Raw genomic sequence first — 25,900 nt, 5'->3', positions numbered from 1 at the left:
GTGAGAACCAACGTGGCCCCACTGACCCCTTGGTCACCCCTCAGCCCGGCCCCACCTCTCACTAGATCACACTGTGATGCTCCCTACTCAGAAACCTCCAGTGATGAATGGAGTAACAAAATCTAGTCCATCTGTGCAATGGAGTAGTATTCAGCCTTAAAAAGGAGGGAAATTCTGACACACGCCGCAAATAGATGAACCTTGAGGACATTATGCTGAGTGAAACAGGCCAGTCACAGAAAGACAAATATGGTGTGATTCAAACTCACAGAGACAGAAAGCAGAATGGGGGTTGCCAGGGGCTGGGGGCAGGGGAAGGGAGTTGCTATTGAACAGACACAGTTTCTGTTTCGGATGATGAACAATTTCTGGACTGGATGGTGGTGATGGCTGCACAGCAGCCTGAATGTTCTTGATGCGGCTGAACCATATACTTACAAATGGGGAAAATAGGAAACTTTCTGTTATGTATATTTTACCAGAATTTTATTAAAGCCTCTACTGGCTTCCCTGGGCTCACTGCAGCAGTGGATTTACAATAAAAATCTCCTAGAGTGGGAGGATCGCTGGGGCCCAGGAGTTCAAGGCTGCAGTGAGCTATGATCACGCCACTGCACTCCAGCCTGGGCGACAGAGCAAGACTCCGTCTCAAAAAAAAAAAAAAAAAAAAAAAAAGAAAAGAAAGAAAGAAAGAGAGAGAGAAAACAAAAATCCCCTGAACTTGTTCCCAGAATATCCCTCCCCGCATCTTCAACTCCTTCAAACCTCGGCTCCAATGTCACCTCCTCAGTGAGGCCCTCCCTTCTCCCCCACCCTCTCTCAGTTCCCTTTTCTCTACCTCATATTTCTCTTTACCACTCATCACTTCCCTATTACATGTTTGCTCATTTTATTTCTGTGTATCATCTGTACTCCAACTAGAATTGAAGATGGAGATTCTAGTTAAAGGCAGGAGATTCTAGTCTGTTCACTGCCATGTCCCGGCAGCTAGAGCAACACCATGCACATAGTAGATGCTCAGGGAACACTCTGCTCTAGCAGCTCTGGTGGCAGGCAGGGGAAGGATCCCATTTTCCCTACTCCGGGCTGCCTGGGGCCTTTAGGAAGCTCCTGTACTTGGGCCTCATTGGGAAACTACCAGCCCTCAGGGTCAAAATCAGGCTCCCAGGCTCGGCATCCAAAGTCTGCAGGCTCTGGTTCTGCCCAGACCCCAACTGCAGCCCCTCCTGGCCACTTACATGTGTCCCCCTAAGGACACAGCCTGCACACTGTCCCTGGAATCCTGACTCACAGGTAGTCCTCTGCCTAAAGGTGCCCTCCCTCCTCAGGCTAGGGTGGAAGCCCTGCTTGGTGCCCCCAGAGGTCTCCGAGGCTGCCTCTCCCTGCCCTGGAGTGTGTTATATGACAGATGCTGAGTGTGTTATATGACATCTGGAGTGTGTTATATGACAGATGTTATATGACAGGTGTCTGGGTCTCCTGCAAGCTGGGAACTCTCCCAGGTCAGGGACCCTGCATTGCCCAGCCCAGATCAGGCACACAGGAGGTGGCTAGGCATGTACTAAACACATGAGTGAATGAATGAATCAATGAATCAATGAATCAATCAATCAATCAAGTGAGAAAGGAAGGTCAGACAAAAGCCCAGAGGATTGAAGTTCTAAGGAAAAAACCAATAGGCATAGAAATCATTCATTCATTCATCCAGTTCATTCATTCACTCAACATTTATTGGGTACCTACTATGTGCCAGATTGGAGTTTCCTGGGGGGACTGTGCCCACAGGAGCAGGGATAGGGACAGACATGTGGACACTATGGACATGCACAAGCAGGGAGGTCCTAAGTGAGGCTTGGCAGGCTGGCTCCCTCCCCGCTGTCCCTCTCCTCCTGGCCCTTGTGGCCACTGGCTGCCCAAGGCCAGCCTGGCCCACCTGGCCCAGCTGAGGGGCCACCCAGCCAGACTGACAGGCAGGCTGGAGGCTCCCCTGAGATGGCCCATAAAGTCATCTTGTGAAACGCAACCAAGAATGAAACAGGGCAATAAATAAAGGCTGACAGTGCCAGGAGGGGGTGGCTGCTTTGCCAGTAGCTCCCCAACCCTTGTTGGCTACGGGCCAGCCCAGCAGCCCCGTGGCATCATCTTTCTGATTGGAGCCCACGATGCAACAGGAAGGTCATGTGCCTGATCCCATATGATGCTCACAGTGATCCTGCTGGGCAGGGATCATTGTCCCTTTATTGCAGGCAGGGAAACTGAGGCTCAGGGACATGTGTCACAAGGTCACACTGCAAGTCAGGAGCAGGAGCTGGGATTCAAACCCAGACTTTGGGACTCTAGAATTCAAACACTTCCCTGTTTCTGCTGGCTCTGTTGTTGCAGTGATGAAGACAGAGTAAGGGGCATCCACAGCCTCTGCAGCCACTGCCCGCTTCCATACCTGGCCCTTTTCCAGCAGCGTGAGAAAACCAAAGCTCAGAGAACCTGGGGGCCATTGGAGCCAGTCTCCTGCCCCGGGGTTGAAGGAAGGAAGCCCCTCCTCTATGCCAGACACTGTACACAGGACCCCTTTCATCCTCTCAGACTTGATGAGATGGTACTATTATCAGCCCCATTTCACAGAGGAAGTGCCAAGGCTCAGAGAGGGAGAGTCGGTGCCTGAGATCACACAGCATCAAGGGACAAGTTAGAGTTCAGCCTGACTTCAAGCTGGCTGCAAAATTTCCCCCACTGAAGCCTAAATCTTATCTAAGCCGCATCCTTTTCAGCTAGAAAAAGTGTGATTCTCTGGGGCCATTTCCAGGAAGCCTGCTCGATGCCCAGCTCAGCTGGGTGGCAAGGCCACAAGGGTGTGTGTGCTCCAGGTTCAGGAAGGCCTGTGGCCACCTTGCCTCCCAGCTGGGAAGCAGAGTAAGAGCTCTCCCGGGGAAAGGGCTGGAGAGGGAGGATTTAATGAGGTCCCAGCCCAACCGCCTGTAAATCTCAGCTGGCTTCTAAAATCAGGAGACATAAAACCCCCATAAGAGGAAAACCCAGATAAACAGGATGGAAAAGCCCTCCAGAAACAGAGAAGCCTGGCTGTGTCCAGGGCCCTCTCCTCCCCAGGGAGGCACCCGAGGGTTCTCTTTGTTTCTTTCTGGGCAGCCCTTGGCCCCTGACAGGTGCCTGCGGCAGGAGGAATGGAGGTGTGAGTTCATGAAGATTGCTTCACCTTGGGACAGGCAAACAAACGCAGATGGGCTTTCTTCCTAAGAAGCCAAGAAGAAGGCATTTTGTAAGAAAGCTTAGGGAACTGCAGCATGCCTTGGTGGGAGGTGTCTGCCTCAGCATGCAGTAGGAGCTTAAGTCCTCCCTCAAAAGGAATGGAAGAGATCAGCTCTGATGGACCCCCTACCCTAAGCCAGGCCCTGTGCCAGGCTTCCCAGGATGCCACAGATCAGGCCCCTGCCCTCAGGGAGCCTGCAGTCCCCAGGAGAGACACACATGCCAGAGACTGCTATAGGAACAATGGCTGGGATTGAACCTGGACTGCCATGTACAGTTGTTCAGAATGTGCACTGTTCATATGGCCATGAATCATAGTGCTGCCCAGGGTTATGTAGGGCAAACTGCATGTTGGAGCTATGGAAGGAGGTGCAGGTTCTAGAAGATCCTAGGAGAAAGATAGGCTCGTGTCTGCCTGGAGAGTCAGGGGAGGTTACCAGGAGAAGGGGACATGCTTGGACCTGAAGGCTGACTGAGGTTTGCACAGTCAGGGGGGACTCAGAACAGAAAAGGGCATACCAGAGAGGGGTCTCCCAAGCCCAGCCTTTTAGCCGCCATCACCATTTCCACAGGGTCCCTGTACCACATGCACCATTATTTACTTAATATTTATTTTCAAAGCATCTTTCCCCTTTTACTTAAATAAATTCAGGTTAAAAGAAGACTTTTATTACCGCCATAAATGAAAAATCAGCATCACTTGCCATAAATAGAGGGTAACTGTAAAAATAAATGCTAAGAAAACCAAACAGCATTCGTAAATTCTAGCCAAAGAAGCTTGCCTGCTGAAGGCTATGAGCCTCAATCTCCGTTTTTTTCTCATTAACAAGGGAGACTGGCGAGGGTTAGGTGTTAAAGTCGGAGAGGCACCAGCAGAGACTTTCTTCTTAATCACAAGGGGCTTGGGACGCAGGTCCTGCTCAAGTGTGGACACCAGCGGGCACCCAGCACCAGCCCTGGCTTCCGATGGCCATGGCCCAATCTCACAACCCATCACTAGTTCCCACCTCCAAGCCTTGCTCCTGCTGGGCCACATACCTGGAAAGCTTCCCTGCCACTTCTCTATCCCAATCTTGCCGATTCTTCCAGTGTGGCTCTCGGGACAGCATCCTTGCCCATAGTGAGAACTAACACCCACTTAAGGAATGAAAATACCTGAATTGCATACTTGGAGAATGAATGAACAAAGAAATGAATGGATGACCCCTTTATGGTCTGTGCTGCTCAAACCAGGAAAGCAACTTCCTGAGGCATTGACTTCACTCCAGAAACACGGGACAAGAACGTTATTTCTGTATTAAAACAAACATGAATATATTATGGGATAGAATATAGAAGTCATAAATTTTGAATGAAATAGGAGACATCAAAGAAATGTTGCCCCTGGTGAGAGCTGTTTACTCTCCTGCGTGGGCCGCACGCCGTCAACGGCCTCTTGTCCCACCCAGTCCAAAGCCTCCTTCTCTGCAACCCCAGGCTCCGCAGAGCTCAGACTGTGCTCTACCCACAGGAAGTGCTGGTGTGGTGGCTAACAGGGGAAGGGGCCAGGGGGACGGTCGGGCACTAGGGCGAGGGGGAGCCCAGGATTTACGGTGAGGATGCAAGCCACAGCTCTCCCTGACGTGCTGGGTGGCATTGTGCAAGCTGCTTCACTCCTCTGAGCTCTGGTTTCCCACTGTGTCATTGATTACAGGCTTATTTTGAGGATTAAATGCACAAATGCAAGTGAAGAGCCTGTTTCGGTGTGTAGCACCCAGAAGGTCCACAACAACTGCCGTTCCCTGGTGGAACCCACTCCTTGCTGAGCCTTAGACACAAGCACATTCACCCAGGTGGGTCCTTGCCTGTCTCTGGCCGATGGAGGAGGGGCCGCCCTGCCTAGTAAAAATTTAAATAGCTAACATTTTTTTTTTCTTTTTTTCTTTCTTTTTTGAGACAGAGTCTCACACCGTCGCCCAGGTTGGAGTGCAGTGGCATGATCTTTGCTCACTTCAACCTCCGCCTCCCAGGTTCAAGCAATTCTCCTTGCCTAGCCTCCCAAGAAGCTGGGATTACAGGCGGCCTCCACCACGCCTGACTAATTTTTTTGTATTTTTAGTAGAGACAAGCTTTCACTACATTAGCCAGGCTGGTCTTGAACTCCTGACCTCGTGATCCGCCCGTCTTGGCCTCCAGAAGTGCTGGGATTACAGGTGTGAGCCACCGCACCTGGCCAAAATTAACCACTTTAAAGTGAACAATTGAGTCGCATCTAGTGCATTCACAATGTGATGTAACTAGTCCCAACATGCTGTCTTCCCCCCAGAAGGAAACTCCTCACTCCCCACTCTCCCCTAACCCCTGCCAACCTCAAATCTGCATTCTCACATTTGCCTATTCCGGATATTTCATATCATCTGCATCATATAATATGTGGTCTTTTGTGACTGGCTTCCTTCATCTAGCATAGAGTTTTTGAGGTTCATCTACCATTGTTGCACATATCAGCAATTCATTACTTTTCATAGAGGTGTTTCTTTAATACAATAAAATATCCTACCTAATCCCCAAAACAACCTGGGAAGTGGCCACTATCATTGTCCTCTTCTTACAGATGGGGAAACTGAGGCACGGAGTGGGTGGGGACTTGCCCAGGTTCCCTGCCAGACACCCCGACATAGCTGGGCAGGAAGTGCTGGAGCCGGCAAGCTGGAAGCAGGGCGCCTCCCAAGGCCACCAGCACATATTGAGGTAGACAGCAGTAGAATTACAAATCTAGGGAGATTTAAGGAGAACTAAAATATTCTGGCACTTGCAGGATTGTGGGAGTTGAGCAGGTTTCCCCAGTGGAATTCCCGCCTCCTCTTCCCACATGTCTGGGCCACAAGGAGTGAGAGCAGGTGGGAGGGAGAGAGGAAAGCGCGGGAGTGTTCAGGGAGCCAGAGATAGGGCAGGGGCGGGGGCAGGGAGCCAGAAGCCGGGAGCAGGCACACAGGCGTCCCGACGTCTCTACCGATACCATTTATTTTCATTCTCCCCAGTACATCCTGCAAAGCTAGTGGGGTGAGCCCATTGCACGGATGCATAACGAGGCTCAGAGAGGCTGGAGCGGGGCAGGATTTGAGCCTCAGTGTCAGACCCCAAAGCCGAGGCGCATAGCCATCCCCTGCTGCCAGGAGGGGCTAAGAGGGAAGAAGTGGGGTAAGCAAAGGAGGCTGCATCAACCACAGGGATGGAGGTGCTCCAGCACGCCAGAAAGGAGCAGCCTCAGAGCCACTGAGGAGAAAGAAGAGTGAGGGCTGTAGGGGGCGCTGAGGGTGGAGGCAGGAGGGCCAGGGACATGAAGGACGGGGCAAAAGGGGAGGCAGAGACCAACGGACAGGGACAGATGGAGGGAGGCACTTGGGATGTTCCAGAACAGAGGTTCTGAGGGTGCCCAGTGGGTAGGGTGGTGGTGGCCCCACCCTGACCAGAACCTGGCCTCGGTCAAACCTGACCCCCCACCCAGGACCTAGTACATGCCCCAGCCCCAGCCCCTGCCACCCCTGCCCAATCGTGTCTGCGAAATTCAAGGAAGCAGCAGTAAATATGTGGGCTCCGGAGTCAGGCTGACCTGGATTTCAACCCCAACTGCACCTCCTCAAGGTAAGTGAATCTCTGAGCTTCTAGCCCGGTTTCCTCATCTGTAAAATGGGTACTGTGAGCGGTGCTGCAGTGAGATCACGCAGGCACACAGTGGGCTCCCGGACAGGATCAGGCTGCTCTCCTGTCACCTCCCCACGTAGTCTGGCTCTAGCTCCTCCTTCTTCAAGGCTCCGGGCCCCTTGGACTTATTAAACCCTAGGGCTATTCTAGAACCAGAGAATTCATGGCTGAAGGGGTTGGGCCCCACCCCAGGACCTTGGCACTTAGTGTTCCCAGAGCCTGGGAGGGAATTTCACAGGCCAAGAGCACAGAGCAAGAAGGCAGCAGCGCGGGTGGGGCCCGGGGCTTCCCGCACTAGCTGGAGGGTGTCTGAGGGCCACGGAGAGAGGAGCTGGTGGATCTGGGCCCTGTCCCAGGGGCCCTCAGCCGCTGTCCGCCCGCCCCTCCCTCTCCTCCGCTGCCTGCCGGGAGACCATTAGTGAAGCTTTGTTTTGAGCACTATTTCCACTACCCTGCGCTCTGGCCGCCGGGCCTCCATTAGGGACCCTTTCCCGGACCGATGACAGGCGGCAAACAGCTCCCCAGCGAGCAGGCCCTAATTGCCGCCGCCTTCAACGCCGGAAATGATTTTTTTAAAACCTCACAAAGCAAAACAGACACCCCGCCGTCAGCTCTCCGCCTTCCCCACCTCGGGTCCCAGCATGGGGGCTCTGAGGAAGGAGGGGTCAGTCAAGACCCCACCCCCATCCCAAGAGACACCCTTAAAATGCCGGGCTGGGGGAAAATAGGGTTGGGCTCTGCACCCTTGCTTTGAACTAGGTGTGGGGCCCCAGCTCACCACGCCTCTCTAAGCCTCAGTTTTCCCCTCTGCAAGGTGGGCGTGTTGAATGGGAGCCCGATGCCTGATGCGGGCCGTGCGATGCGGCTCTGACAGGTCATGTGCTTCTGGCTTCTCTAAGGGGTCCGTGGAGCACAGGGGAGCCAGGAGCCGGGAGACGGGAAGAGAGCACGAGCGGCAGAGGGAACAGCCAGGGAGAGAAAAGGTCTGGAAGGAACTTGGTGTGTGCAAGGACTAGAAAGGAGGCCAGTGTACACACACAATACACACGCATACACACAATACACACACATACACACACACACAATACACACATATACACACATATATATACACACATATACAGACATACCCACAGACATGCACACACGTACATACACATACGCACACACACCCACTCCCCCCACATACACACACCACATACACACACATACACACCCAAATACTCCCCCCACACACGTACACACACCCACACCCCTACACACATATATACACACATACACAGATACACCCACGTACACATAAACACACATACACATATACTTACATACACACACATATATATACACACACTCCCCCCACACATACATACACACACCCACACATACACCCACACACATATATAAACACCCCACACACACATGCACACATACACCCATACCCCACACACACACAGATGCACACATCCACACACCCACACATCCACACACAGACACCACACATACACAGATATACACACACATAGACATATACATGCACACCACACAATATACACACATACATGCACACACCACACATACACATGTATGCACACACACCACCCACACACATGCACACACACATGCGTGCGCGCGCACACACACACACAAAATTCCCTCTTTTTCTGAGCCCTGGTTCCCACTCTCCCTGGATACCGGCCAGCCCCAGCATCCCATGAACCACAAACTCAGCAAGGCTCACACCAAACTCAGCGCCTTCCCGGGAGCAGCCTCTCCTGTCCGTGCACACCCCCATCCAGCCCCAAGTCCTGCTTCGGCTCCCCATCTCCACTCACCACGGCCAACCCACTCCGACGCCAACCTGGCCGTGCGCCCTCCCCACTCAGAAGGCTTCCAGGGCTGCCCCCTTCTCCAGGGGATAAGACCAAACTCCAGAGCCGATTCTTGGAGGTTCCAGCTGCAGCCTGCTTTTCTAAATACATGCACATGGTTCTCCACATGAGGCCTCTGCCAGACCCAGGCAGCCAGGCACAGCTCCACTCTGGCCTCTGGAGTCCCCTCTCAGTCCCAGCAGTCCCTGGATACAGGCCCAGAAGGAACCTGCCTCCCCCAGGAAGTCTCCCCTGACTGCTCTAGGACACAGTGACCTCCCTCTAGAGACCTCCCTCTCTTGGCCCACCTGCCTATGCACTGTTCCCTGGGATCCTGAAGAGTCCCCCATTATCTCTTCCTGACCCCAACTCTCTGAGTATGCTTACCAAGGACTTAGGAAAAGTGAATGAAGTTTGTTCCCACCCAGCTCGCATGAGAGGGCTGCAGGGAGAGAGAAAGGACTCCAGGATCCAAGCCTGTCCCTGCCACAGACTTGTCCCATGTCCCAGGGCCAGCCCTGACTGCTCTCTGGGCCTCGGTTTCCTCACCCGTGAAATGAAGGCTACTTCTGCCTGGGGCCAGAGACAGGCTTTGGGGGCCTCAAAAAACCCTTTGAAGCTTGTGGGCAAAACTGTGGCATTTTTTTGAGGAAACAATCCATAGTTTCCATAAGCTTCTCAAGAGGAGTGTGACTTCCAAAAAAATTAGTAACCACCAGTGTAGACAAGCGTCAGTGTCCCCTCCAGCTTCGCCATTTGGTCACTCACTCATTCATTCACCTGACATTTACTGAGTGCCTGCTCTGTGTGGGTGTCACCATGATATACGGAATATATGTATGTGTAATCCTGAGATGTCATCGAAGAGAGCTGTGTGCATACCGGAGAGAAAGGAAGGAACGGATGGGGGCGGTGAGAAGAGAGGGGAAGATGGATCCAACAGACACAAAGGAACAAAGAAAGAGGAAAGAGATCGAAAGACAGAGATAGAGAGGAAAAGAGATAGAGAAAGATCAGAGAGACCCAGAGAGAGAGGGGGAGAGAGAAAGAGAGAGACCCAGAGAGCAGTAAGGCAGGGAGAGAGAGAGATCCAGAGAGTAAGGGGCCGGTGGAGGGCACTTCCCAGGTACAGGTGGGCACTGCTGCCCTGCTCGCTGGTAGCTTGCTGGAGAAAGGCCCCCTCTCCCGGCTCTGACTCCTGCTCTAACCTTCCAGATGCTCCCATAGCCTCACCTCCAAGGGCACCAGTGTGCAGGTGGCAGGGAAGGCTGGTATTGAGGCAAACAGGCACAGGGCAGAGGGCACCAGCCCAGCCCTGACCTGCCCCCAGGCTCCCTCTCAGCCTGCACTGCCCCTTCAACCACACACAGTCACCCCCCAGACACAGCCCCCACGCACACAGTCAGACAGAAACACCACTCCATCCACCAGAACCCCCAGGCAGGAACACACAGGGTCCCACACATGCCCCCAGGGCCCCACTGCTTCCCACTAACAGTGCTGGACTCAGACGCAGAGCCTAGACTTTTGGAGCCATGTGCTTGTAGCCAGAACAGGGCATTCTCAGCATTTTGGCATCACTGACCCCTGTGAGAATCTGACCAAGCCAGGAGCGCTGCTCCAGAACAAAGCACCTGCCCACACACACAGCTTGGCAGCCAGGAGCAGACAGATGCGCAGGCTACGAACTCTGGCTCTGTCGTCCCACAAGCTGGGCTCAAGCCCGGCTTTGCTGTTCAGCATCTGTGTGTCCTCAGGCAAGTCGCACCACGCCCCTCAGTGTCCTCCTCTGTAAAATGGGAGTGCCCGCCTCCTAGCGTGGTGGGGAGTAAATGGGAGGAGGCAGGGGAAGTGATGGAAACACAGAGTGCTTGATGAATGCTGGCTGCTGTTTGGTCCGCAGATGCCTGCAGGCCACTGATAGTTAAGGTGCTGATGGAATCCTACCACTCCCACCAGCTCCATCCTCACCTGTACACATACACACATGCACACACACACACACACGCACATACATGCTGGCTGCAGGACAAAAGATGTGGTTTCTAAGTATACAGATGGAAGAATTCTACAGGCTTGGAGCTCAAGCAAACTCACCATTGTTCAGTGGGGAAACTGAGGCCCAGAGAGGGGCAGGGACATGCCAAGTCACCCAGCAAGGCAGGCACAGGGTGGGGGAGAGGGGAGTATAGTAGACAAAAAACAGCATTACCCCAGCCCCTCTCCCCATCCTGGCACTTTAAGAGCTGAAGTGAAGTCACCGAGGAGCCACTGTCCCCCACGCCTCAACACAGGGGACAGAGAAGGCCCCATCCCTGCCATGACCCCTGGGTAGGGCCAGGGCATCCTCGGCGTTGGGTGCTCCACCCACCTGGGCCCTTGTGCCAGCACCATCACTAAATTGCTGTGTGACGGATCTTTATTAGCCGCCCGCTGTGTTCTGGCTGCTCTGCCTACTTCAACAGTCTTTGCTCCTTTGGGAAATAAGGCAGAAATCTCCTCACTAATATCCCCAGCTAATAACGGGTAGGGCTCAGCTTGCACACCTCCTGTGACAGGGAGCTCACTACTGGGTACCCTCACTGCCCCACAGGTGAGTGTCCTTCTCTGTGTTTCTGTGTTTAATATCATCCCAGCTTCTTTTTTTTTTTTTTTGAGATGGAGTCTCACTAGGCTCACTGCTATCTCCGCCTCCCGGATTCAAGCAATTCTCTGCCTCAGCCTCCCGAGTAGCTGGGATTACAGGTGCCCGCCACCATGCCCGGCTAATTTTTGTATTTTTAGTAGAGATGGTGTTTCGCCATCTTGGCCAGGGTGGTCTTGAACTCCTGACCTTGTGATCCACCCGCCTTGGCCTCCCAAAGTGCTGGGATTACAGGTGTGAGCCACTGCGCCCGGCCCCAGCTTCTTAAATCTTATCACAATACGTATATATTCTTCTTCTTCTTCTTCTTTTTCTTTTTTTTTTTTAGGAGACAGGGTCTCACTCTGTCACCCAGGCTGGAGTGCAGTGGTGCAATCACAGCTCACTGCAGCCTTGAACTCTTGGGCTCAAGTGATCTTCCCACCCCAGCCTCCCAAGTAGCTGGGACCACAGGCATGAGCCACTACACCTGGCTAATTCTGTATTTTTTTTGTTTTAGAGACAGGGTCCACTATGTTGTCCAGGCTGGTCTCAATCTCCTGGGTTCCAGTGACCCTCCAGCCCCAGCCTCCTGAGTCATTGGGATTACAGGCGTGAGCCACCGCACCCAGCTCTATACTTATATATTCTTTATGGGTTCAGTTTTCTGTCTCCCCTACTAGACTGAGAACTCTAAGAGAGCAAGAACCTTAGCTGTCTTCTTCACTGATAAGTCCCCAGTGGCTAAAACAGCCTGGCACATGACAGGTGCCCAATTGATATTTGTTGAATGAATAAAAGAATGAATGAATGACCAAGCTTCCCAAACATGGCAGCAGCCTCATTGGGCCAGTAGCTCCCAGTATGAAGAGTATGGAGCATGCAGTGTGACGGGGCAGCCTGTTGGATGCCCCCGGGTCTCCAAGTCATGTCCGCACTGTGGATCCCCACGGACATGCCCATGCACCGCCTGCGCTATTATGTCCTTAATGTTTTTCTATAAACGAACCCACCATTTTTTAATACCCCCATTAGTCTCATCCTAAGCAATCATATCTGTGAAATCGCAGTTTTGATGTGCTAGTTATATTTTTTCAGTACACATTAAAATAAACGCTTAACTATTAAAATGTAAGAGGTTTCTCTAGGTTCTGCCTAAAATCATCTCTCAGGTAGGACCCAATCTTGTTGCGGGCCCTGGGGGGTTTTGAAGAGGGTTGAAACTGGGGGTGAAGTGGAGCTGAGTCCCAGGGACTCCCTGATGGCTTCAAGGAAGCGAAGGGAGGCCTGGCTGTGAGAAGGGAACCTGGATGAGCAGCAGCCCCTCTCTGCCTCCCCACCCCCACCTCACTTCTCTGGAGCAGTGGGAACCAGGGGGAGCCAGTTGGGTGGGCTCTGGACCCCAGGACCAGCAGCTAGGAGAGGAGCAGATTTCTTCCCCAGCTGGACCACTGCTGCTTTTTCTGATGCAAGTGCCTCATCAGGGTCGGGGGAGGAGGGCGCGACCCTTGGACTCGCCCATCCTCATGGCTGCAGCATCGCATATGCACCCCAAGGTCAGAGCCTGGGCCCACCCACTGCAAGGTGCCATCAGCCTTGCCCACTCCAGGATGTCCTTGCTCTGCTCAGCAGGGATAAGGAGGGGGCTCCAATTTTGTGATTTTTCCCCCTATAAACATAGATTCCTTAAGAAATTAAAATCATTTGAATGTTTAAAAATATATTGGAATGAGCAAAGCTTTAAGAATTCAGACCTCATCCCCCGCTTCCTCCTCCTCGTCATCCATTCATTCATTCCCTGCCACCTCCCTGGGCCGGGCATTGTCCTGGGTCCCAGGACACAAGGGAATCTGACCCCAGTGTGCCCAGCGGGCCCCAAACTCCTTTCAGGACTGAGAGAGTCTTCCCACAACACCATCAGCAGCTGGTTTGGTCCCCAAAGTCCAAGGTGATGGCCAAACACTCTCACGTGGGCACCTGTGCCGCTGTTCACACTACACACTCTCCCCATGCTTTCGAAAATCGAGGGAAGTTGGAGGGTCGCTAGGATAGCATTCTGTTCCCACTGCTGCTCGCCCTCCTGGGTGTGGAATGCGGAGGCCATTGCACTCCTTCCACCCCGGAGCCAAGCCTCAAGTCCCAGCCCTGCTCTTCCCCTCTGTGTGATGTGGGCCTCTTCCTCCTCTTTCCTTGGACTCCCAGCCCTGAAGCCAGATACTTCAGTTCAAGTCCAGCCTCTGACACTTGGTAGGTGTGTGACCTTGGGTAAGCCACTTAACCTCCCCGAGCCTCATTTTCTTCATCTAAACAGTGGGCCCGAGACAGTCTTTCCTCTTGGAGTTCTCGTTAGAATTGAATGAGATGATACCATTCAAGGCCCTGGCATGGCACTCAACACACACTTGCTTCCATATGTTTATCTCTCCTGTTTTTATTTTTATTTATTTATTTACTTTTGAGACAGGGTCTCACTTTGTCAACCAGGCTGGAGTGCAGTGGCGCGATCTCAGCTCACTGCAACCTCCGTCTCCTGGGCTCACGTGATCCTCCTGCCTCAGCCTACTGAGTAGCTGGGACTACAGGTGCGTACCCATGCCTGGCTATTTTTTTGTAGAGATGAGTTCTCACTGTGTTGTCCAGGCTGGTCTCAAACTCCTGGGCTCAAGTCATCCACCCACCTCAGCCTCCCAAAGTGCTGGGATTACAGGCATGAGCCGCCGCGCCCAGCCAATCTCTCCATTTGTACAGAGTTGGATGAGGTAATCCCAAAAGCCAAGAAGTACCCTCCAGGACAATTCTGGGCAAATTCTCCCTTGCCCCTGGGTCTCTATCTTCTCATCTGTAAGAGAGAGGCTTGGGACGATGGTCCCAAGGGGCCTTCATGATTCATTCCAAAAGCTCCATCTCCTGCCCCCGCAGCCGGTGGATCAGAAGGGGTCACTTACCCGACTCCCCTCACCCAGCCCACTTGTTTGCCGCAGGAGACTTTGCCCACCATCCTTGCTGTCACCATGGCAAGGAGCCAAATTCCCTGCGTCCTGCTGGCCGCCTGCGGCTTCTCTTGTTTGGGGAAAAGGCTGCAGGAGCTGCTGATGGGCAAGGTGTCAAAACCAATTGGTGTGAAGGACTTGGGGAAAACCGCTTGTGAGGGCCAATTCCCCACAGGAGGCCGGGAAACCCTCAGCCCAAGGCAGAGTGTTTACAGGCGTAATTGATAGAATAATCACCAACGCCCGAGACAAAGACGAACACATTTTTAACATCATAACCTTTGGAAGACAGGACTCAATTTTCTTCATCTTCCAGCCACCAAACTAGCCAGCTTATTGATGGTGAGATACCAACAGTTCAGTAAGGAACGCAAGGAAGCCAGAGTCATTTTTCAGTGCACAGGCTGCTTGCCAAATGGCCTGGTGCCCCCTCCCTCCCCCAGCGCCCTGCTGGTCCCTCCTGGCAACAGAGAGAATCTCAGGACAGTGAATCACTCAATGGACAAAGCCCCCGGCCAAGCCAGGATCTTTGTCTGCATTGGGGTATATGAATAATTGAAGGTGCTGGCCTAGGGGTGGGTGTGGGTGTGTGTGTGTGTAGGGGTGTGTGTGTGTGGCAGGGTGGGGGTGGGAGGGGAGTTGTCTGCTGCAGTGTGAGGCTTCTTGGAGCTCCTCTCAGGGACCATCCACCTGCCCCTGTCTGGACCTCTCCCTCCCCTGTGAAACCAAACCAAGCCAGTCCATAGCGTCAGACATTTCCTGTCCCTACATCTCCCACCAGGTATGGGTAAATACTTAGGCAGTGGCTTCCAAACCCCAGGCTGCATGAGAATCCTCTGGGGAACTTATTAAAATGCAGATTCCACTAGATGCGGTGGCTCATGCCTGTAATCCCAGCACTTTGGAAGGCCGAGGAGGGAGGATGGCTTGAGCCCAGGAGTTCAAGACCAACCTAGGCAATATAATGAGCTCTCATCTCTACAAAAAATTTAAAAATTAGCTGAGGGTGGTAGCACATGCCTGTACTCCCAGCTACTCGGAGGCTGAGGTGAAAGGATCATTTGAACCCAGGAGGCAGAGGTTGCAGTAAGCTGAGATTGTGCCACTGCACTCGAGCCTGGTCAATAGAGCAAGATCTTGTCTCAAGAGAAATTAAAAAAAAATAATAAAATGTACATTCCAGGGTCCCATCAAATAACCATTCTGGCAGCGGGTTTGGGGGATCTGCATTGTAAAAAATTCCCTGGGGGACTCTGCCATCTGAGGCTTCTTGCAAGCTGTAGGGGTCCTCTGCAAGCTGTAGGGGTCTACAGAGATCTTCACAAAGACCCTGCCCTCTGGATCCCTCCCCTGGACAAGATCTGGAAAGATCCTGGGGTCCAGTCCAGCTGCCTGTTTCTAACCTACAGGTATCCTCAGCAAGATCTTGCCACCTTTCTGAGTGGCTGGTTCCTCTTGGTGGAACCCACTGCTTTACTGGTTCCCTGAGAGGCTAGAAGGGAGAAAGCTTGGGTTACGGCTACAAGAAGGAAGACGCCATGGCCAAGCCTGCCTCAAGGCTGTTCTGGAGGAGGCAGTCCCAGAGCTGCCAGATGCATCTTCATCTTAAACACAGCTTTCCAGCTCTCTGTACAGACTCAGCACCCTTGGGTAAGTCACTGGCCCTCTCTGAGCCTCAGTTTCCTCCTATCCCCAACACCAACCTTGCATGAATGGTCAGCCTGAGTGAGTTAACACTGGCAAGGGCTTGGCAGCACGGGGCACACAGTAGGCATTTCATCAATGCTTGCACCTTTTCCTCCCATCCCTGCTGTGCCTATGGGCAATGAGTTAACATTTTCTGATAAGAAAAAAATCAAAATCACTCCTGTTTATTGAGCACCTACTAGGTGCAGACACGGACCATCACCACCCCACCTCCCAGTGCCTGATGCCTCCTTGAGATACATGCTCCCCATTCATTCCTCACACCTCGAAAAAGCCCTCTTCCAAGTACCTTGAGTGGAGGTGGGAGGGAGATGGGAAGCAAAACAGATGTCCTTTCTGACCCATCTGACCGCAGGCTTTCCCTGTGACAAGCTCCAGGGCAGGCAGGTGGAAGGCAGGAGCCCGGCGGCCGGGCTGGGCTCAGATGGAGCTGGAGGGGTGAGCAGCCACCAAGCACTTGGGGTCAATGTGCCCCTCCCCAGGAGCCCCTGCTTCCAGCCCCCACCCCCCACCCCCAGACACAGAGACACCTTCCCGACTGGGCCACATTTCCTGAATCAGCTGAGGACACACGGAGCCCAGGAATAATGAAACGATCAGGCCCCAATCTGCTAAACAGCAATTTCTGAGCTTTTTCAGCACACACAGCTTTTATCAAATTGGTATTCTCCTCCTGAACACAAATGGCTTATTAGACATGACCCACTTATTCGCCGCGTCTCACTATCATTAATAACAGTTTCTTTTTGTGATTAAGTGAGTGGCTCCAAACCCTTCCTGTGGTGGCGGGTGCTTGGCACGGCAGAGGGGCAGCTGTGGGGGCTCCTCGGCAGTCACTACTTGGTGACTTTGAACCTGGCAATGTCGGGGGAAGGCAGCCTGGCCCCTGCAGAGCAGCCTGGCTTCTTTGTTTCTTTAGGGACACAGGGAGACCCAGAGGGGTGGCTCACTTGCCCAGAGCTACACGGGGGTTTCAGGAGAGAAGCCAGGTTCCCCAGCAACTAGGGGTGCCTCCTTCTCATCTAGCCCCTGCCCTGGGCCTTAGCTTGACCCTCCAGGGTGCAGAGGGGAGATTACAGCTGGTTGGGCAGAGCTGTGCCCCTCAGCTTACCTGGCACCAGGGGACAGGTAGAGACTGTCACACAAAGGGCAGACAGACCCTGCTTTTCTATGGGGGGGAGCCACCTTGGGGCCTTGGGAATAACAGACTGGCACCCAAGTCCCTGGGGTCTGGTGCTCTAGGGACAGAACGACCATAAGCCTCAGAGTCCCATTCCTCATACCCCTCGGGACTGCAAACTCAGGGAAGGCCTTCCATGGAAACCCCTCCTAGTGTAAGTTCCAACTGTGCCAAGGGACTGAGTGGAGCGAGGAGAGGAGGGGTGGAGAGGGAGGAATTCCCAGTTTCCCTAGAATGGGAGGGAATCTGACAGGGAGATGAATGTCCTGGAAAAAAGCGCTGTCTTTGCCTGACAGACCCTGGGGCCTGTCCTGGCTCAGTCACTCTCTTACTGTGTGACCTTGGGCAACTTCCTTCACCTCTCTGAGCCTTGGTTTCCCTATCTGTAAGTTGAGGATCAAAAGAACCCTTTCCTTATTTACCACCACTCTAGCCAGGTCGGTAGAAATGAGGTGAGGGGTATGAAGGGTATGTAAATGATGCACACAGCAGTTACTACCAAACATGGTGAGGCAGAAGGGGGCGGGGAGTCATGGTTCCCAAAAAGCAGAGACCCTGAGGATGGCTTCGAAGCCCCCCTCTCCACTGGAGCAATCCCACTCATGTGTCATACCCCAGCAAAACCTTCCCTGATTATCTACCCTGCCTTACCCCCACTCACTCCCATCAGAATAAATCATCCAATTATCTGGCCTTTGTGCAAACCTCCCCACAGCCCTGGGCCCACAGTGCCCAGCACTGGGGCTGCAGCCTCCCCCACAAGGCTGTCAGCCTGTCTAGTGAAGGGCTGCATGGAAGAAAGGTCTCCTTTGGTTTCATCTATGCTCGAGCCTCCATCTCAGAGCCAGGCTCACAGGGGTCAGGGGGAGCCCCCACAGCTGCCGGGCTCATACAGTCCAACTCTGCTGTGCCAACTTGGGCTCCTTCGGGGCTAGCAGGAGCTTCTGACACTCAGCCAGCCAGTGCTGGGAATGCTTGTCTGCTCCCCGGCTTCCACAGCGGCTGGAGTTGAGATTTCCCACATTTCAGTCCTCTAGGGCCGAGGATGAGGATGGGGGTACCCTATGGAAGGATGGCAGCGGCTTCCTGCCCATCCCCAGAGGCAGACAAAAGCACCCGGCATTCCACTTCCACTCCCACTCCCATGCCTCTGGCTGCAAGCAGCAACCCCAACTACTCCGGTGGCTCTGAGGGGCTTCCACCAGGTGCCACCCGCCCAACTGGGAGGCTGCAGCCCCAGGCGACCAGTTCTCAAGAAACAAGGTCTTCTGCCCCCAAGGACTTTTCCAGTGGTATAGGGGTGGGTGTGGAGAGGAAGAGGACAAGGGCCTCTGTGCGGTTAAACCCAGAAGAGTAAAGGCAGATGGGCAGAGAGGAGTGGGTGAGCAAATTGTGTTCATGTGTGTGTATGTGTGTGCCTGTGTGTGTGTGTGCGCGCGCGCACCAGTGTGTCTGCAGGTGGGCAGGCAAGAGTTGTGGCGAAGCGTGTGCGCCAGCTGGCAGAGTGAGCCCACCGGCGCAGTGCCTGATGTGCTTGTGTAGTGGGCATAAGTGTAAAGGCTTGCAGTGAGGAGGGGGACCTGAGGTGTGTGGAGATGTGCAGGGTAGTTGTGAGTGTGAGAAAGCAGCGACTGTGGCTCTGAGTGCGTCCGCGGCTGTGCATATCGGTGTGGCCATGCAGGTGTGCGTATCCGCGCGAGTGTGTGGGGAGGAGGTTCGGGGGTGCGCCCCGGGTGCCCCCTCCTCCGCAGGGCCAGGGTGCCAGGGCGGGTCCACCGCGCCGGCAGGGGGCGCCCCGGGATTCCCGCCACGACTGGCGCCGGTTCGAGCCCCGGGGCGGCCAAGTTGGAGTGGCGCGGCCCGGGTTGGGGTTTGGTGGGGAAGTCCGCGGGGGCGGCGACCGAACTCACCGTGGCCGGAGACGTGGTTGTCCCAGGGCGCGTGGCCGGCGGGCCGCGTGGCGCCGCCGAGTTGCAGGAAAAGTGCCAGGTAGTGGAGGGCGCCCAGCGCTACGGCGAGCGGGGCCCCCATCGTGCGCGCTCGGGCCGGGGGCGCCGCCGCCTCACATCGGGGCCCCGGAGACCGCAGACCCGGCGCCAGCTGTCCCCTGCCCTGAGCGGCCTGGCTGCCCGGCTCCGGCAGCTGCCCCTCGCCCGCTGTCCCCGGGCCCGGCCCAGCTCCCAGCCCTCGCCCGGCTCCGGCCCAGCCCCGGCTTTGGGGAGCGAGCGCACGCCCAGCCGGCCGCCTCCGACTGCGGGACTCTTCCCTTCCGCGGAAGGCCACGCCGCGCCGCCGCCGCACCCTCCTCCCTCCTCCCGCCTCCCTCCTCCCCTCCCTCCTCCCCTCCCTCCTCCCGCTCGGAGCAGGCGGCGGAGGGATCTGCCGCTTGATTTATCATCAAAGTTTTGCCCAGGCTGGGATTTTTAAAGCGGTACCCGCAACTTTCCCCCGCCCGAGTGCGGAGGCGGGGCCGGGATGGGGCGGAGAGAGCCACCCCAGGGACGCGGTTCCCGCAAAGCACGACCCAACGGGCTTCAGCCACAGAAATGCCGTCCAGCGGGGAGAGGGAGAAAAGCCAGGGCACCCGCCGCCAGGCCAGCGCACTCAGAGGCTCCTAACTTTACCGGCAGGGCGGGGCCGGGGTCAGGGGCCAGTGGGGCTGGGGGTGAGGGCGAGGTAGGGTGGGAGCCTGGGCTGAGACCCAGGGGACCTGGTGATAGCTCTGCCGCCGACCTCGGCTCGCTGTGTGATCGCGTCCGGGTGTCTACCCCTCTCTGAACCTCGAAGTCTTCATCTGAGAAATAGGGGTAATAGCTGTCTGCGGGGGTCCTGGTGAGGATTTGCGAAATCGTGCATGCAAAGCGCTTAGCATAATGCCGCCTACGTGGTAGGAGCTCAGTAGTTATTATTGTCGGTGTTCCCCTCTCTGGGACTCAGTTTTCGAGTCTTTGTAATGGGAGAGAGACAGGCCAGTTGTTGCGGCTCCTGGCTCTTGAAGATACTGGACCTTATGTGGTGGATGGGATCGCCCCCTTCTGGACTGTAGGCTCCTTCCCTAGACCAATGAGCCTTGATGGTGTGTGTGTGCATGAGTGTGTGTGTGCGTGTGCGTGTGCGCGCGCGTATGCGTGGGTGTATGTGTGTGTGAGTGTGGCAGGGGAGGGGGATAGGGCACCATTCCCATTCCCAAGAGCAAGAATCCAACAAAGTCCTCCAGTTCCTTCCCAAACCGTGTTACTGGGGCTGATGGGACAGACAGGAGGGCGGAACTGTGGTCGCATTTAAAAGATAAGGAAGCACCTGAAATCAGGTAATTAGCTTCTCTGAGGTCCCACGGCGAGTCGGGCGAGGCCCCTGACTCCTGAGCGGGGTCCCTCCTGCTCTCATCCTTTGCCCTTCCCCAGGCCTCCCTGTTCACACAGCCTGGTCCTCCCGGTTTCAGCACCACGGAGGAGGACAGCGCCAGCCCCCCCCCCGCGCCCGCCCCACCCGGGCCCATCCTTTGGGCACCGCGGACAGCGTCTCAACTGGCCCTTTGATGCTAGGGTTCACACCGTGGACAGACCCTCAGACTTTCTTCCCCGTCCCCGTCGAACAGGGTCAACCCCTCCAACAGCCCACTCCCCACTCCAGAACACAGGTGGATCCCGCGTCCAGCCGTGTGTACAGCGCCCAAGTTTGAGAACAAGGTTAGAGACCAAGGAACATAGCCCCTCGCCGTCTTCCCTCTGTCTTAGCGCCCCCCTTCCAGTATTATGGGGGGGTAGCACACCGGATGGGGCCCGTGGTAGCTAGCAACAATCCAGCTCCTTCCAAACTAAGGACACCTCCTCCACGATGTCCCGCACTTACAAGCACTGTGTTCTAGCACCGTCCACAGCCTCCGCGCTCCCTTCAGTACCGAGGACAGGTCCCAAGCGTCGACCGCTTCCCCCACCCCCCGAACCTTCTGGACCACATGCCTTGGAGGAAGGGGCCGTGTTTGCCTGATTCTCTCACTTCTCACTTTCTTCCCACACAGAGGTGGTGTTTAGGTTATCCTGGGCTGGCCAGGCGTCTTGGACTCTATGCACGTGTTTTCTCATTCATTAACTACCCTGAACCCCGCTCCCAGCGAAATGAACTACTGCTTCCATCATAAAGATATGGAAACTGAGAATCCTCCAGATCACATAGCAGCCACCATGTTAGCCAGACTAAAACCCAGGACTCCTTCAACCCCAGCCTGAGGCCTCACCAGGAGACTGTGGTGACAGAACTGGGACTCAAACCCGGGCTTTCTCCTCTTAAACCACAGATTGGAGGGAGCAGACACAGGCAAGGGGACAGGGAGGGAGAGGAGATTAAAGAGGAGTAAACAAGAGATTGCTCAGGCCTGCAGAGGAAGGGGGTCTGGCGGGATGGCAGCACATTGCTGCTGTGCCCCTAGCCCACCGGCTGACCTTCAGAAATCTTTTCTCTTTGAAGCCTGGAACAAGGTCAAGGTTCCTTCAAGGACAGACATCCAGGGATTGTATGCCTTTGAAAATGCTCGTGATTGGCCAGGTGTGGTGGCTCACACCTGTAATGCCAGCACTTTGAGAGGCCGAGGTGGGCATATCACGAGGTCAGGAGTTCGAGACCAGCCTGACCAACATGGTGAAATCCCATCTCTACTAAAAATACAAAAATTAGCCAGGAGTGGTGGTGGGCACCTGTAATCCCAGCTACTCAGGAGGCTGAGGCAGGAGAATCGCTTGAACCTGGGAGGCGGAGTTTTCAGTAAGCCAAGATCACACCATTGTACTGCAGCCTGGGTGACAGAGTGAGACTTCATCTCAAAAAAAAAAACAAAAAAAGAAAAAAAGAAGAAAATGCTCATGATATAATGGTTCTGCTCAAAACCCTCTGATGGCCTGTTTATGTGAGAAATCCTGACTTCTCTAGTTTGCATTCAGGGTCCCAGACTCACCTCCTGCACATATCCTGTGCTCTCTTGGGCATGCCTTGGCCTCATTACATCCTCAACCTTCCCAGTGCTTCCCCTGTGCTTGTATGCCTTCCCCTCTGTCTAGCTGAGTCCCCATGGGAAGAAATGCCTGCTGCCTTCTCCCAGTCCCCAAGCCTCTGTTGGCTCATCACTGTATGCCCAGCATGGCCCTAAGAACTTTCATTATTCCCCTTAATCCTCAGAACCACCAGGCCATGTAGGGTAGGATGGTGTGGTTAGAAGTGTGGGCTCTAGAGCCATATTCTCTGTTTTGAATCCTGCCATTTGGTAGCTGTGTAACCTTAGACAAGTTGCTTAGCCTCCCTGTGCCTCAATTTTCTCATCTGTAAAATAAGGGTAATAATACCTCCTTCACAGCAGGGTGGTGGGGATTAAATGAGTTGTTACATGGAAAGCACTTAGAACAATGCCAGGCACATAGCAAATACATGATACATGTTGACTAGTGTTCTTGATATCTACAGATGAGGACATAGGTTCAGAAAGTTTAGGTATTTTGCCTAAAGCGACATAGCAAGGCCATGATGTGTTTGATTCCAGAGCCAATCAAACATTTCATATGTTTGATTCCAACCTACCCTCTTGGCACCTTAAGAAACTAAGACCCAGAGAAAGTAATTCACTTTCTCAGAGCCACACAGCCACTCATGACAGAACTGGATCCAGGTCCTTTGTCTCCCAACTCAGGGACCTCCCACTATACTGTACTGTCCCACTTGTATTTCCTGCAGCACCTAAACTACACTTTACAGTTTACAAATCACATTCACACCCATGATCTCCTATAATTCATACAACAACCCCTGAGGCTGCTATTATTCCCTTCCTTCTTTTACAGATGGAGAAACAAAGCTCAGAAAGATGATGTAACCTGCACAAAGTTGCACAGTGAGGTAGGGCAGAGGCTGAATGTGAACGGACACATCCCAGCCCATCCTCCTCCCCTGTGTAATTGTGCCTCTTGTCTGCTTCCCAATGCAAGTGTAATCTCTGGGCACCGTGGAAGCCGAGAGCCTAGTGGAGGCAGAAAAGTAAGCAAAGACTAGCCCAGGAAACAGTCTCTAGGAATTCACTAGAGTGGGTGACGCCTGTCACTCATTTCATTCTGGGAATGCTGCAGGAGATGGAAAGCCTCCCATCCCTGGAGGCAACTAACATGCCTCTAGTGGTCGTGTGGATGCCATGAGGCAAATATCACTGCTATTTCCATTATATAAATGAGGCTCAGAGGTGAGCATCACGTCAAGTATTTCAATTGGGAAAGATGATATTTTTAAACTTCCCTCTAAGCATGGGATCTTGCACTGCCCCTTACTGCTAAGCCAAGCTCCCTGGAGAGTCTCCATACCCTCCCCTTGACTCAGACAGGCCACCCTCCCTCCCCTCCTTGAGAGGTGTCACTTGAGCACTGTGGCTCTGTCAGTGGTAACAGCCGTAAGATTTGTCCTTTTAATCCAGAATCAATAACAAATTTCATTTAAAAATAAATTAAACCAGGCATTGGAAATCATTCACCACGTGGGCTGGAGCCCTATATAGCACCGTCTAAATGGCTTCCTTTCGCTCATCTATCAATGCCAAGAGTGGGGGAAATACCTAGGCTGCCTGATTCATGGAGAAACTACTTAAATGTATCAGCCCCTAACAATGAGCAATGTAAGCCTGGAGTTGCACCTTTTAGCACACCAATAACATGTGGAGTAAGGCTTCATGAGAGCTTATCAGAGCCCCCATGGTCACTGGCTTTGAGAGAGCCCATTTATAAGGGGGAACAATGGCTTTAGTATGTAGCCGCCTAATTTCCAGAATGCATTACTGAGCTCTGAGGAGCAATGGAATTCTATTAAAGTCTTATCTGCCATGGGAGGGTATGAAACCGGTGCGGAACTCCAGGCTTGGCATAGACATGCCCAGAAAGCAGCAGGGCTGACCCTAGGAGGTGGGTGAACAAGCCCAGAGGGAGAGGGGGGAGCAGGAGGGGCCCCGGATGTGTGAAAATATGTGTGTTAATAAGAGCTCCGGTTTCCAGCGATTACGTTTACATCAGTGAATAAAACTTGGCAATAAAACATCGGAGCTGCGTCTCAGACAGCATTTCCTTTTACAGCCTGGTGTATTTCACTCATTATAACAGGAGGCAGGGAGCGCGAGGTGTCCCCATTTCTCCCCCTTTAATTAAATTTTCTAAATTACTGCCCAAGATTTGGATAAAGCGAAAGACTTACAGCTCCCCTAATCGCCATCGAGGCTCCCGCCCCACCACTGTGGTGGCCCTGACTGTACCGGTTTCCAATATTATTAAAGTGAAATACTGTGGGCATTGCCTGCCTGGGCTCTGGTTTTTAAAAAGAGATGCAGCGTCAGGAAGAAATTGGCCCACGGTCAGGAAAGAGGCCTGGGTTTCAGGACGGGCTTTGCCATCACCTCCTTGTGTGACCTTGGGCAAGTTATTTCTCTTATCTGAGACTCATGACTTCTCCTTTTCCCCAGATGTTCATCTTGAGGCTCTTAGAATTGATCTGGAGCTGGGGCAGTCCTTGGACCCACACTGGGACGACTGGGGAGCTTTAAGAATATATGGGTGCCCAGGGCACACCCCAGAGATTCTGACATAATTGGTCTTAGGTGAGATCTGGGTATCAGGGTTTAAAAAAAATTCCCCAGGTGATCGCAGTACACAGCTAGGATTGAACACCATTGGCCTAAACACAGAGTTATTAGATATTACTGGACTTGAGAATCTCTGGAGAGGCTGGCTGTGGCCAGGCCCCACCCCTGGGTGTTCTCTTTCAGACTGGCTTTTCGGGGTGGGTATCTGGGAATCTGCCTGCTCACTAAGCACCCCAGGTGTGTCTCGTGCAGGGATCCAGTGGGCTGCAGTGAGGATTCCAACAGAGGTGGGAGGACAAGGGTTCCTTGAATTGAGCCCAGCCAGCCTCGTGGAATGAGGAGGCCCCTCTGCCCCAGTTCCCCTCTGGAGGGCAGCACAGGGAGCCGACATGTGACCTCCCACTCCGGTCTGGGGTACTTCTCTCCTCTGATGACTGATTTCTTTATCTGTTCCACTCACCGCTGGCAGGAGCCTTGACTGGCCTCCACAGTCACATCATGTTCCCATCATAGGAACCCCAGGTCTGGCCCCTCTGCCCATGTGGTTCACGATCGCCGCAGACCCAGGTTTTCCACATGGATGGACTCTGAGCCTTTATCTGCACTCTGCCTCCCGCAGGGCTCCTGGGCCTCCTAGGAAGGCCTTGTCTAGGCTGAGAGCCATGCTTGGGCCAAGGGCTAGGAGCCAGGGACAGCAGGGGGGCCTGGGCGCAGGAAATTCATTCATTCTGGCTCCTGCCTTTGCCAGAAGTCCTAGGGAGTGTCCCTGACATTTTTCTTCTGGATTCCAGTCTGAGTGGACCACACAGAGTGAAGACATAATCTAAAACCTAAAACTTAAATTTAAAGCATCTTTTTAATTTATTTATTTAAGACAGGGTCTCACTCTACTGCCCGGGCTGGAGTAAAGTGGCAGGCACTATCACAGTTCACTACAGCCTCAAACTCCTGGGCTCAAGCAATTCTCCCGCCTCAGCCCCCGAG

The 25,900-nt window shown here is 53.8% G+C and overlaps 1 protein-coding gene and 1 long non-coding RNA gene across 3 annotated transcripts in view; one reads left to right on the top strand and one right to left on the bottom strand.

The window, feature by feature from the left end:
- VSTM2L (V-set and transmembrane domain containing 2 like) overlaps positions 1 to 19,591 on the bottom strand; it is a 42,453-nt gene extending 22,862 nt beyond the window's left edge. Inside the window, exon 1 of the mRNA XM_016937901.4 lies at positions 19,227 to 19,591. Within this exon, the coding sequence (XP_016793390.2) occupies positions 19,227 to 19,347 (121 nt within the window). The 5' untranslated portion in view covers positions 19,348 to 19,591. The remainder of the gene's footprint in view (positions 1 to 19,226) is intronic.
- LOC134809215 (uncharacterized) overlaps positions 6,538 to 25,900 on the top strand; it is a 50,530-nt gene continuing 31,167 nt past the window's right edge. The window contains exons 1-2 of one of the 2 annotated variants that reach the window (XR_010154377.1): positions 6,538 to 6,888; positions 15,839 to 16,079. This is a non-coding gene — a long non-coding RNA (uncharacterized LOC134809215). The remainder of the gene's footprint in view (positions 6,889 to 15,838; positions 16,080 to 25,900) is intronic. The other variant, XR_010154376.1, reaches the window with a different exon arrangement.

Source organism: Pan troglodytes, chromosome 21 (assembly GCF_028858775.2).
Source record: "Pan troglodytes isolate AG18354 chromosome 21, NHGRI_mPanTro3-v2.0_pri, whole genome shotgun sequence".
Classification (NCBI taxonomy): domain Eukaryota; kingdom Metazoa; phylum Chordata; class Mammalia; order Primates; family Hominidae; genus Pan; species Pan troglodytes.
This window is presented reverse-complemented; position numbering and strand designations above follow the sequence as displayed.